The sequence below is a fragment of the Cetorhinus maximus genome, chromosome 19 (genome assembly GCF_964194155.1).
Source record: "Cetorhinus maximus chromosome 19, sCetMax3.hap1.1, whole genome shotgun sequence".
NCBI lineage: Eukaryota > Metazoa > Chordata > Chondrichthyes > Lamniformes > Cetorhinidae > Cetorhinus > Cetorhinus maximus.
This window is the reverse complement of record NC_135897.1, coordinates 91,163,264-91,177,767: the sequence shown is the minus strand read 5'-3', so window position 1 is coordinate 91,177,767 and position 14,504 is coordinate 91,163,264. Positions and strand designations below refer to the sequence as shown.

The window sequence follows — 14,504 nt, the reverse complement described above, 5'->3', positions numbered from 1 at the left end:
TCCACATCCCCCTTGTCAATACCATTCATGATCTTATATACTTCAATCAAATCACCCCTCACTCTTCTAAACTCCAGTAGAAACAAGCCCAGCCTGTCCAACCTTTCTTTATAAGATAACCTTTTATCAGTCTAGTAAACCTCCTCTGAACCAGCTCCGGTGCATTGACATCCTTCCTTAAATAAGGAGACCAAAACTGCACACAGTATTCGAGGTGCGGACTCACCAATGCCCTGTATAACCGAAGCATAACCTCCTTACTTTTATGTTCAATCCCTCTCATATTAAAGGATAACATTCCATTAGACTTCTTAATTACTTGCTGTACCTGCATACTAACTTTTTGTGACTCATGCACTAGAACGCCTAGATCCCTCTGCACCTCAGAATTCTGCAGCTGTTCTCCATTCAAGTAATACTCTTTTCTTGTTCTTCCTGCCAAAGTGAACAACTTCACATTTTCCCACATTAAACTCCATTTGCCAGATCTTCGCCCACTCACTCAACCTATCTATATCCATCTGCAACCTCCTCATGTCCTCTTCACAATGTACTTTCCTAGCTATCTTTGTGTCATCTGCAAATTTAGCTACAATGTCTTCACTCCCCTCATCCAAGTCATTGATGTAAATTGTAAAAAGTTGAGGCTCTATTACACACCCCTGTGGGACTCCATTTGTCACATCCTACCAATCAGATGAAGACCCATTCATGCATACTGTCTGTTTTCTGCCAGCCAGCCAATCTTCTATCCATGCTGATTTTATTACCCCTACACCATGAACTTTTATTTTCTGAAATAACCTTTGACGTGGCGCCTTATCAAATATCTTCTGGAAATCCAAGTACAGTACATCTACAGGCTCCCCTTTATCCACGACGCATGTTACTCCTTCAAAAAACTTCAATAAATTGGTTAAATATGGTTTCCATTTCACAAAACCATGTTGTCTTTTCCCATTTACCTTGATTTTTCTAAGTGCCCGGCTTTAACCTCCTTAATGCTCAATTATCAATGATCTAACACCTTCCCCACGACAGACGTCAAGCTAACTGGCCTATAGTTTCCAGTTTGCTGCCTTCCTCCCTCCTTGAATAGAGGTTTTATATTTGCTACTTTCCAGCCTGATGGAACCTTTCCAGAATCCAGTGAATTTTGGAAAATTAGCACCAGAACATCTACTACCTCATTAGCCACCTCTTTTAAGACCCTAGGATGAAATCCATCAGGGTTTAGAGACTTGTCAGCCGCAGCTCCATCAGTTTGCTCAGTACCGCTTCCCTAGTGATTGCAATTTCACCAAGTTCCTCCCTCCCTTCCAACTCTTGATTTGTAGCTATTACTGGAATGTTTTTTGTATCCCCTATAGTGAACACATGAAGCAAAATATTGTTCATTTCATCCGCCATTTCCTTATTATCTATTAACCCCCACTGCCACTCTCTAGAGGACCAGCATTCACTTTACTTACTCTTTTCCTTTTTAAGTACCTGTAGAAACTCTTGCTATCCATTTTTACATTTCTAGCTAGCTTCCTCTCATACTCTAATTTCTTTCTCCTGATTAACCTTTTAGTCGTCCTTTGCCGTTCTTTATATTCTGACCAATCATTTGTCCTGCCACTCATCTTATTGTGCAGATATATGCTTTCTCCTTGCATTTGTGGCTTTCCTTAACTACTTTAGTTAACCACGTATGGTGGGTCCTCCCCTTAGAGCTTTTCTTTATAGTAGGAATGTACTTATTCTGAATATTCTGAAATATCCCCTTAAATATCTGCCACTGCTTCTCCATTGATCTTTCCTCTAGCCTGGTATCCCAGTTCACTTCAGCCAGCTCAGCTTTCATGCCCATGTAGTTGCCCTTATTTAAGCTTAAAATACTAGGCTTAGTCCCACTCTCCTCCCTTTCAAACTGGATGTAAAATTCAATCATATTGTGGTCGTTACTACCTAGGGGTGCCTTTGCGCTGAGGTTATTATTTAACCCTGTCACATCACACAGAACCAAGCCTAATATAACCTGCTCTCTGGTTGGTTCCAAAACATGCTGCCCTAAGTATCTATCTCAAAAGCATTCTATGAACAGAGCAGTGGGATTAGTTTGAGATTGATACAGGGCTATGGGGAGAGAGTGGGCCAGTGGGATTGGTTTGGGATTGCTCTCGCAAAGTACCAGCACAGGCACAATGGGCCAAATGGTCTCTTGTTTTTGTGCTGTAGAGCTCTGTGGGTTAAGTATCCCACTTATTTATAAAAGGGGAAGCTGTAGCTAGTGGATCAAGGTATTTGGCAGGGGAATTTAACGAGTTAAATTATTCATCCCGACCTCATCTCTGGATCTGAGCCATTAGCACCGTTAGAGGGAGGATTTGTTCCTGGCAGTGACAGATGTGTCTTGACAAGGAAACGGATGTAGTCTGTCTGGGTGTGAACGATCCTTTCACTGCCAGAATCCTGTGCCAATTCAGTCTAATTTACATACTGAAAATCCCTGTTATTGTGAAGTCGCCCCTTCCCCATCTCGGGGTTAAGTTCCCTGCGTACCTTCCACTTTACCATGTGACACTGAGTGCACAGTGTAGGAACAGGAGGAGGCCATTCAGCTCCTTGAGCCCTGATCCACCGCTCGCTTTGATCATGACTGAACTGCATCTTAACTCTGTCTACTCATGTTGGTTCCATAATCTTTTAATACTCTTGCTGAAAAATATCCTTAATTGCTTGGATTTTTTTTTTATATTGTTGCTTATTTATACGGTCCAGAAGAGCACTTTACATCCTGCAGCAAGAGGAAGGCGGGGAAGTTGTGGGGTGATTCTGCATAGAATAGGCATCATTGGAGCTTTCCTGGGATCTGGCAATGTACCTGGGATTCACAATGAAAGGGAAACTTTAATTGTTGGCCAGTTTGGTGCAGTTATGTTTTTGTTTATAATGATGAACACAGAGATTTCCCTGTGTTATAAAACTGTTGGAACAGAATCAGTGCTGTTCTGCATATTGTCTTGGATTCCTTCTCCCAAGCAACTGCCCGATGTTTTTTTTTTACCTCTATTCCCTCGATGATGAAGAGCAGTTCTCACTGAAGTTTAGAAACGCCCACGCACTCTTCACGGAACAGCAGAGCTGCTGTCATCGTGCTCCTGGCCAATTTGTCTCAGAGACTGCAGTAACTGAGTATCGTACTCATCACATTGATTAGTATGGGGATCAGCATGTTGTAGCATTGAGCACCTCATCCGATACAGGACAGCCAGATGCAGAGTAATAGCTGCCAAGTGCCGGTACTGGGTTAGATACCCAGCTAGGCTCCACCGTGACAAGGTGTCTAACAGCGTATGCCGTTAGTTAGACTTACCCCTGCGCTCTTCAGCATGATTTTTCTGTACCGAGCCACTGAAACTGCCAGCTATTATCTGTGCAGCACTGGAAGCAAGGCTTCTGGGACCTGAGTGAACAGGGCAATCACCCGGGTGTCTCCTTAACCAATGTGATTGAAAGTGGGAGGATTGAAGGAGGGTGTATTAAGGGTGTGAATTCAATGTCAGCTGCGTTACAGAAAGAGTAATAAAGAGAGGGAAGTAAAGACTGGATTGAGAGAGAGAGAGAAAAAAGGAGACAGGCGAAATGTTTGAAAACAAATAGTAAAATTTTCAACCTGACATTTTAAAAAAGTGTCCTCAAGCGATTTATCATCTTGTTAAAAATGTATTTACACTTATAATTACTAGCCCTAAACATCTGATGCTTACCACCTGACATAACAACTGCACACCCTTCAGTGCATTTGAGTGGTGAGTTAGGCAGTCAAACGCTGTAGACATGAAGCTAAACGTGGAGTTGCACAACTTGGGGTATTAACGTTTCACTGCACATCTACCCCTCAACTGAAATTGCTGTAACATTTACATTTGAAAATGGTGATCTCCATTAGCCACACTGTTATTCTGAAGTAAATTTGGCCCATAGAGTAAAATCTTCTCTAAGCTGTCCGCATCAAACACTCCCAGGGCAGGCACAGGGTTAGATACAGAGTAAAGCTCCTTCTACACTGTCCCCGTTAAATACTCCCAGGATAGATACAGTACAGGTTAGATGGGGACTGAAGTATTTCTATCTTAGATACCTATATATAGTGTGACTTCTTCAATTTTTCAAGAGTTTATTCTCCTACACTCGCTGGGACCCTTGCATGTTGAAGGGTTGGGGCATTTTTCTTGGTTCCTCTACAAGGTAATCCTCAGGTATAGAGGAGTAACAGTTCATTTGTGACCCTGTTGCTTGAGGTCAATGTTTCTCTGCCTTTTGCTTTTGATTCTTGCCCGTTTGTGCTGGACTGGTGCCACAGAGTGGGGAGGAAGTGATTAGTGGGGACTTGCTGCAAGTGAGTCTTCAGGAAGTAGCAATAAACCAGCTGATATTTCTTCAGTACCAGAGGCCAAACATCCTTTTTGGGTAAATTACATGGATAATTTGGCTACATGTTTGTCATAGTAAGTGTTGTGTTCTACCTAAGTTGAGTGCTCGCCTAGGGGAGAGGGAACTCAGATTCTGAAAAGCAGTTCCAACAAACATAACCATACAGGCTCACACTCCCAATGCAGTGCCGAGGGAGAGCTACACTGTTGGCGGTGTTTTCTTTTGGATGAGACATTAAACCAAGGGACCCATCTGCCCTTTCAGCCGGAGTAAGGAAGTTCTGTCCATGGCCAACATAAACCTTTCAAAGAATGATCAGTAAGATAGATTCTTTGGTCATTATCAGATTACTGTTTGTGCGACCTTACTGTGTGCAAATTGGCTGCCGTATTTCCTACATTACAACAAGTCACTACACTTCAGAAGTATTTAATTGGCTGTAATGCCCTTTGGGATGTCCTGAGGACATGAAAGGGGCTGTATCAATGCAAGCCCTTTCTTTCTTTGAGACCTCCTTAGCTGCATTACCTTTCTGCCTGCTGGCTCCAGAGATTCTGGCTAGGGTGTTTGATGTTGCTGACAGATGTGAGCCCGTGCACCAGCAGCATTAGCATGGCAGAAACAACCAAAAAGTGACTTACACTGGGGCTGGTGTAGCTTGTCCTGGCAATGGCAGAGAATCACATGCGAACCAGTTGTGGATTTGGCTGCAACTAAATTGAGGGGGGTGATAGGCAGAGTGCTGGAGGAGTATTGCACAGCACCCCTTCCGAAAGACGTGCATCAAGATAAATTTGGGAGTGGGGGGCATCACCTTAAAGTTAGAGGTAGCCTGTTCAGAAGTGAAATGTCTAAGCGATTCTTCACGCAAAGGGGTAGTGGAAACTTGGAACTCTTTCCCCACTCTGTGGATGCTGGAGTTTTCAGGATAAATGGAATTGAGGTGTTTATCAGCCCTGATCTAATTAACGGTGGAATTGGTTTGAGGGGCTGAATGGCCTCCTCCTAACGACAGTTACACGAATCAAAGCTGAGCAGGTTGTTTTGTCAGTGCACACGCTATCAAGATCCGCATTGTGACCAGCAAACACCCTTCCCAAGTCGTCGAGAGCGTGAATTTGTGGCTCTAATGAGGTCATTTACATTTTTGTGCTGCTGGCAAATATTTCTGATCAGTATTCGAAAGGGCGCGAAGTGGCAACAATCAGCTTTGTTTAAACGTGGATGGCTTAAAATTAGATTAACCCACCTAGAGGCATCAAAGTCTACGGCATTAATCATGTACGCAATTAAAGAGCTGGAGAATTGTTGGTGGCATCAGTATTTGCACGCCTGGCAAACGCAGATAAGATTATGTTGTGACAGCACAGATTTACTGCTGCTTATCTTCTGAGCAAGCAGACCAGTTTTTGGTTTGAGAGGAAGTGGAGATTAGAATAAAAGTTTTTGGGTGCAATGGGCTGACTCTCAACTGATTAAAAGTTTTCCCCAGAATGCACATGGATCCAGCTGTTTCCTTAGCTGGCCTGACCACCATTTTAATTGGATTTGAGTGAAATTTAATTGCCCAGGGACAGGTGTGAAATTTCCAGAAGTTAGTTCCACCACATGCGCTTGCAAATTCATTTCAAACCCAATATATTCAAAAGCAAGGTTTCTTTTGATGATTCCTAATTACAGTTCCCCAATGCAGACCTGCATTTTCTCAATTTCTTCTGCACTGCCTAGTTAGTACTGGAGTGAGTAACAAGAAAAAAACTGCTTTCCTATTGGCCCTCCAGGGACTGATTACCTCTTCCCCTTCACTGAAGGTGCTCCCCTCCCCCCAGACCCTGCAGCTGCATGCTCACCTCTGCTGGCTGCGTGATTAACCTGTCTTGCTGTTGCCCCCAACTCCTCTCAGTTTCTTCCCCATTTGCATATGTCAATTCATTTTCAATCCCACATGTTCCCTCTACAGCTTGTTTTTTTAAAATCACTCTTCTAAGCCCTGCAGTGATTTCTTCCTGGCGGTCTCCCTTAGACCTTTGCCCTGAACATCCTCCTGTACTCACTCAACCTCATGTTGGCTGTAAGATTCCGCACTGAGCCCCCTTCACTTTTCCATCTCCAAGCTCTCAATTATTAATCATCTCTGATCACTTTCTCATTTCCTTTATCATCTGCACCTCCTTTTCAACCCTACTGTCCTCGCCTTCCACTCCCTGTAACATACTTCCAACTGCTCCTCTGGAGCACACTCAGTTTGGCATTCCTGCTGCTACCTACTTGTTAATACTTTTGGTTCTGTATCTGATACACTCATTCCCATCGAGTCACTTTTTCAGTTGCCCTCGCCATCAGGATTCTAGGAATTTTGCTTGAAGAGACCAAGGTTAACCTAGTTCATCTTCTACCTTCCGATTAGTTGTATGATTCAACAGTAACCACTTCGTCTCTTGACTCCTGTATCCACACCCACTATTGTCTGTATTTAACTTCCCCTTCCTTTTAAGATTCCTGAATGCACCATCACTCCATTGCTAATCTCTCAGTTAACCTATGACAGATCCGTATATGAAGTGGGGACAACCTGCAGTGGGAAGGAGCTTTGGGGATCACCTTCCCAAACCTATTACACTTTTTGTACTCCTAACTCTCAAGGCTGAGGGCCAGAGGATCAAGGCACCTGGTGCATAACTGGCCTTGCCTTTCATAGTGAAATTTTTCTTGACCTTTGAGGAATGCTGTGTTCCCTCTTTTACTGGCCAGATAGTCTCCTTTTGTGCTTTAAGGTCCTATTGTACTATTCCAGGATCGTTCTGGAAGGTAAGGAGAACAAACTGACCCCGTGAATGTCAAGTGCAAGTACCTTATGGATTCTTTTGTCACAAAGATCAAGATTATTTATGTAGTCCCCTTTGCCATTGCTGTGTTCCTCTGCCCTTCAGGCATCTCACCCCCAGCATACTGAAGCTTCCTTGAGCCTCGTCCTTCTGTAGCTATTTTTTCTATTTAACCAGGTTAACCACCTGGAGCACCAGCTTCTGGTCTCGCAATCTCTTCCACTCACATGTTTTTACTCCGCGATCTTGTTGAAATTGTTAATGGCTCCCTTTGTACATGCACTGCTCCCCCATTATTCCAAACTGCTGTCATTGTTTCCCTTCCCTTGACTCCTATACCTTGCTGTCTGTATCTACACTCCCCTTCCCTCCCCTCTAAGATCTCAAGACCTATTGACAGCCCTTTGCTCCATGTTAACCTCTCCCAAATTTTGTTTCCATCCAGCTCATAGCACTGAGATAACTTACACTGAAATTCCCTGTGACGGTAGCCATGAGGCATTATCCATTCCTCATCATCCATGGTAGATTGGTCTCTCCTCCTCTAGGGCCTCACCCCTATCTTTGTGGCTCAACGGGTAGCAATCACGCCTCTGTGTCAGAAGGTTGTGGGTTCAAATTGCACTCCAGACACTTGAATGCATAATCCAGACTGACATCACCAGTGACTGCAATGGTTCAAGAGGAAATCTCACCACCATGACCTCAAGGGAAACTAGAAATGACCAATAGATGAGGACCACGCCAACACTGTCCACATCCAGAGAATGAATGTTTTAAATTGCGGTATTTATCATCTTATTTCACAACGCCAATGCTGTTTATTTAATGAATCGATGGGGCAATTTTCTGAATTGCCTCCTTGACCAAGGAGCCAAACCTGCCAAAAGGAAGTAGTGAAGAATTTCTGGTGGGTAGAAACAGGAGGCAATGCTTCCTGCTGGGAGTGTCAGCCATAACACAGAGGGTAGCACTTTCACCTCTCTAACAGTAGGCTGTGAGTTCAAGTCGCACTCTGGAGATCTGAGCACAAAAACGTAGACTGACACTCTTAGTACCAGAACTGAGGAGTGCTGCACTGTCACGGGCAGTCTTTCAAATGAGATGTTAAACCAAGACCCCATCTGCCCTCTCAGGTGGATGTAAAAGAACCCATGGCAGTATTTTGAAGAAGAGCTGGGGATTTTTCCCTGGTCCTGACCAATCTTTATCTCTCAGTCAACATCGCTAAAATTAGACAACAAAAGCAGAAAATGCTGGAAAAACTCAACAGGTCTAACAGCACCTGTGGAGAGAAAGAAACAAGAGTTAACGTTTCGAGTCTGTGTGACTCCTCATCAGAGCTTTATTACTATTGCTTTTAGCACTAAAAATAGATTGTGGGAGCTTGCTGTGCGCAAATTGTCTGCTGTGTTTTCATCCTTATAACATTGGCTTCTTTGGCTGTAAAGCACTTTTTGGGACACTCTGAGACCATGAAGGGCATTATAGAAAAACAAATCTGTATTTCTTTCAAAGTTCGAGAATTAGTCTTTATTTTGTTGAAGGTCCACCTGTAAACTTTAGTTAAGATATGATTGACAGTGCATTTGAGACACTATAGTTGTTGATGATGTAAACCATTTTTTCTCTTCCCAGCTCTCTTCAACCTGATTCCTGTGGGACTGCGGGTGGTAGCAATTCAAGGTGTGAAGTCTGGTCTCTACGTGGCCATGAATGGGGAAGGTCACCTCTACAATTCAGTGAGTGCAACCTCTTCATTTTCCCTTTCTTCAGTCATGAACTAACATTGAGCCTCGAAAGTGTGTCAGACCCCTCTGTTCAAGACCACTGGATCACTCACTGTCCACGCTGGGCTACGGGTGACTGACTTGAGTGAGCAATTTAATGAGCTGGAAAGGTTTTGTCAGGTTTGGCTCAATTTGAGAATCTATTATGTGGAGGCAATAATCAAGGTGAACTCTGAATTCATAAAGTTTAATCTTCATAAGTATTATTTGGAATAAAGGCTTTGATTAAACAAAATACTCAGCATCTCTCTTGTTAATATTGTGCGTCCTTTCCCCTCCCCACCCCAGTTGAGGGACGATGTTTGAAGTTGGGTGGATTGGCTTTGGTAAGACTCAGGCCACCCACAAGTTTGGGTCTTCCCCCTTTCGCTTTTATAGGAGTCGGCGAGGGCTCCAAGGCTCGAATCCCACTAAAGTCCCTTCCCTCCAACTCTGCCCCATTCATGGTGGAATAAAACGGTTTAAGCTGGCTTCCTGCCTCATAGAAGGAGCAGGGAGGGAGAGGGCGCGGGATGCTTGGAAGGTGGGTGTAACACTTTAAACTGTCTCAGGATGTTGGTGCAAGGGAGTTGGTTTGAGAGCAGTGTGAGGCCTGTTTATAGCAGCTGTTTTGGTGCATGGCAAATGGCTCGGAACAGAAGCTGTCCCATTTTTCAGGTAACTATTCAGGAACCCCCATGGGTGCTCATTAGATTACTAGCTCCATAAGCAGTTTCACACTGCTGTAATTCATCTTTGTGTTAATGCCTCCAACGAGTGTTTGAACAGCTCAGGTTCATAGCACCCTCGCCTTTGAATCAGAGGGTTGTGGGTTCGTGTCCCACTCCCGGAAACCAAGAGCTGTGATTGTACTCAAAAGAGTTGCAATCTGTGACTGTTGATAACTCGAAAGAATTTATGAGGTGTCAGCTGTGGCTCAGTTCATAGCACCCTCGCCTTTGAATCAGAGGGTTGTGGGTTCATGTCCCACTCCCGGAAAACCAAGAACTGTGATTATACTCGAAAGAGTTGTGACTGTTGATAACTCGAAAGAGTTTGAAGATTAATCATCAGCTTTCCTTTGAGGCGTCAGCTGTGGCTCAGTTCATAGCACCCTCGCCTTTGAATCAGAGGGTTGTGGGTTCATGTCCCACTCCCGGAAACCAAGAACTGTGATTGTACTCAAAAAGAGTTGCAATCTGTGACTGTTGATAACTCGAAAGAGTTTCAAAGTTAAATTAGCTACTTATTTTTTTAGCTTCTATTAGCTTCTATTTTTTCACCAACTGCTGCTTCAACCATCCCTTTTCTCCTAAAGGAATTCTTTCCACAGGCATTGGATGCCTCCATTGGCTTTTCCATGTGGCCATTCCGTGTGTGTGTGTGTGTGTGTGTGTGTGTGTGTGTGTGTGTGTGTGTGTGTGTGTGTGTGTGTGTGTGTGTAAGCTTGTGCTGATTCCTCCACCCTCATTAAAATTGGGGGCTTGTGGCTAATTGTATTAATGCTGCAGAGGAGATCGGTTAACCAGGTTACAGTAACCTAGTGGTTAAAGTACTAGACAATTAATTCAGAGGTGATGAGCTCAAATCCCATCCCTTAACCATTTGGTACAATTACTAGAAAAATTTTGTGATTGCCTAATCATTCTTTCTAGTTTTCTGGTTCTTGGCTGATTAATGTCTTTCGATGTTGAATTAGCGTAACCATCTACAAAGGTGATGCACTATTTTGTAATGTGCCTTGGTATTATAAATCTCAAACATTAATGGATCCAAATCATGCCCCCAAAAATTGCACAAGGGACCATTGCTGCCTTTAAAAGCTTGACGGAGGGCGTACCATTTGTGCTTTGTTTAGGACTGATTGCTCCTTGTACTTGATTCAATGGCTGCGCACCGAGTGTGTCTACCTCGTTACCTGCTCCCATGGTTCACCCCGGCAGCCGCAAACTCTCCTGACTGTACCCTGCATGGATAAAATGTCAACATTTCATCTTCCACTCGTTTCAGCCCAGATTTGATAAACTCATTCTCCTGACATTGACGCAGTATTTCCATCTGAGCTTTAAGACAAAATCCTTTAACTCTTTTGGATCATCTTCCAGATGGGATGTTAAACCAAGGCCCTATCTGACCTCTCAGATGGACGTAATTGATCCCTTTGGGAGATCTTTTGGTGTCTGGGCCAAGGCAACCAAAAACCAGGTGATCTGATCCTTGCTGCTTGTGGGAGGGAGCCTGCTGTGTGCAGATTGATTGCTGCATTATCTGAAATAACAGTGTCCTTCTGAAGGGTCATGAGGACTCGAAACATCAACTTTGTTCTTCTCCGCCGATGCTGCCAGACCTGCTGAGTTTTTCCAGGTATTTCTGTTTTTGTTTTACTTCAAAGGTAATTCAGTGGCTTTGAAGGTGCATCAGAATATCTTGTGGATTAAGATGGGGGAGGCAGTGGTTTAGTGGTAATCCCATTGGACTAGTAATCTAGAGGCCCAGGCTAATGCTCTGGGGACATGGGTTCAAATCCCACCACGGCAGCTGGTGGAATTTAAATTCAGTTAATGTACTAAAAAAAATCTGGAATTGAAAGCTAGTCTCTGTAATAGTGACCATGAAACTGTTATTGATTGTTGTAAGAACCCATCTGGCATCCTACGTGTGACTGCAGACTCACAGTAATGTGGTTGGCTCTTAACTGCCCTCTGAAGTAGCCTAGCAAGGGCTCAGTTCAAGGGTACTTAGAGATGGGCAACAAATGCTGGCCTTGCCAGCAGTGCCCACATCCCAATAAAGAATAAATTAATATGCTGTTGTGAAAATGCAAAGTCTTTTCCTAACTCCCATTATGCCATTAACTCTTTGGCTTCCTCTTTACTTCCTGAAAGAGTCATCACTGGAGCAGATCCCATGGAGGGGTGGGTGGGGCTAGATGAGGACAGGGAGGAGGTCTCTGTGGGAAGAGGTCCCTGTGGGATGAAGGTGTGAAAAGAGAATCATAGAATCAGACAGTACAGAAGGAGGCTGAGGGAGATTTCCTAGAGGTGTTTAAAATTACAACAGGTTTTGATGGAGAAAATGTGAAACTGTTTCAACAGGCAAAAAGGTCGATAACCAGATTTAAGATAGTTGACCAAGTGAACGAGAGGGAGAGATGAGAATTTTCTTCATGATGATCTGGAACGCACTGGCTGAAAGGGTGGTAGAAGCGAATTCAATAATACCTTTCAAAAGGGAATTGGACAACTAAGAAAAAAATTGAAGGCCTACAGGGAAAGAGCAAGGGAGTGCGGTTAATTGGTCGGCTCTTTCGAAGAGCCGGCACAGATAGGATGGGCCAAATGGCCTCCTGTGATGTAAGAACCTATGAACTTAGCAGTGTAGAAGAATTTCACATTATCTATGTCCACTTTATGTTTAACTGGGCAGCTTGATAGTGGTCTTTGATGGTGGCTGCGGGGGTAGGGGAAATAAATAGCAACATATGAAATTGGAACAGGAGTAGGCCATTCAGCCCCTCAGACCTGCTCTGCCATTCAGTAGGATCATGGCTGATCTGATTATGGCCTCAATGCCACATTCCGCCTTTCCCCGATAACCTTTGACTCCCTTGTCAGTCAAGGATCGATCTACCTACCTCTGCCTTAAAAATATTCATTGACCCTTCCTCCACTGCTCTCTGGGTAAGAGAGTTCCAAAGATTCACAACTCTCAGAGAATTTTTTTTTTCTAATCTCCATCTTCAATGGGAGGTCCCTTATTTTGAAGCTGTGTCCCTTAGTTCTAGTCTCTCCCTCTCAGGATCCACCCTGTCAAGTCCTCTCAGGATCTTATATGTTTCAATAGAATCACCTCTCATTCTTCTAAACTCCAGTGGATACAGATCCAGCCTATCCAACCTTTCCTCATAAAATAATCCCCCCCTTCCCAGGTATTGGTTGAGTGAACCTTCTCTGAACTGCTTCTGATGCATGTATATCCTTTCTTAAATAAGGAGACCAAAATTGTATACCGTACTCTAGATGTAGCCTCACCAATGCCCTACTTTTATATTCCATTCCCCTTGCAATAAATGACAACATTCCATTTGCATCCCTAATCATTTGCTGTACCTGCATACTAACTTTTCCTGATTCATGTACCAGGACTCTGTGCCTCAGAGTTCTGCAATCTCCATTTAAGTAATATTCTATTTTTCTATTCTACCTGCCAAAGTGGACAAGTTCACATTTTCCCACATTAAACTCCATCTGCCAGATTTTTGCCCACTCACTTAACCTTTGCAGACTCCTTATGTCCTCTTCACAGCTTACTTTCCTACCTGTCATTATGTCATCAGCAAATTTAGTAACCATACAATCAGTCCCCTCATCCAAATCATTGGTATAAATTGTAAATACTTGAGGCCCCAGCACTGATCCCTGTGACACTCCTGCCAACCCAAAAAAGACCCATTTATCTCCACTCACTGTTTCCTGTTAACTATCCAGGACATCATTGCAGGAATTCCTCAGGGTAGTGTCCTAGGCCAAACCATCTTCAGCTGCTTCATCAATGACCTTCCTTCCATCATAAGGTCAGAAGTAGGAACATGCAATCATCAGCGAACAATCTTCAGCACCATTCACGACTACTCAGATACTGAAGCAGTCCATATCCAAATACAGCAAGACTTGGACAATATCCAGACTTGGGCTGACAAATTTCAAGTAACATTCATGCCACACAAGTGCCAGACAATGGCTATCTCCAACAAGAGAGAATCTAACCATCGCCCCTTGTCATTCAATGGCATTACCATCGCTGAATCCCCCACTATCGACATTCTGGGGTTTGCCATTGACCAGAAACTGAACTGGACTAGACATATAAATACTGGGGCTGCAAGAGCAGGTCAAAGGCTGGGAATCCTGCAGTGAGTAACTCACCTCCTGACTCCCCAAAGCCTGTCCGCCATCTACAAGGCACAAGTCAGGGAGTGTGATGGAATACTCTCCACTTGCCTGGATGAGTACAACTGCAACAACACTCAGAAGGTACTCACCATCCAGGACAAAGCAGCCCCCTTGATTGGCACCCCATCCACAAACATTCATTCCCTCCACCACCGACGCACTGGCAACAGTGTGTACCATCTACAAGATACACCGCAGGAGCTCATCAAGGCTCCTTAGACAGCACCTTCCAAACCCATGATCACTACCATCTAAAAGAACAAGGGCAGCAAACACATGAGAACACCACCACCTGGAAGTTTCCCCCCTCCAAGCCACTCACTATCCTGACTTGGAAATATATCCCTGTCCCTTCACTGTCACTGGGTCAAAATCCTGGAACTCCCTCCCTAACACCACAAGGACTGCAGTGGTCCAAGAAGGCAGCTCACCACCACCTTCTCGAAGGCCAATTAGGGATGGGTGATAATTGCTGGCCTAGCCATGAATGAGTATTTTAAAAATCCTCTATCCATGCTAATATGTTACCGCCTACA

General features: G+C 43.9%; 1 protein-coding gene across 3 annotated transcripts in view; it reads left to right on the top strand.

Annotated features, from left to right (window-relative positions):
• The window catches only part of fgf12a (fibroblast growth factor 12a), a 230,875-nt gene that overhangs the window by 80,528 nt on the left and 135,843 nt on the right, over window positions 1-14,504 (top strand). For all 3 annotated transcript variants that reach the window (XM_078564377.1, XM_078564375.1, XM_078564376.1), the window contains exon 3: window positions 8,886-8,989. In XM_078564377.1, the coding sequence (XP_078420503.1) occupies window positions 8,886-8,989 (104 nt within the window). The remainder of the gene's footprint in view (window positions 1-8,885; window positions 8,990-14,504) is intronic.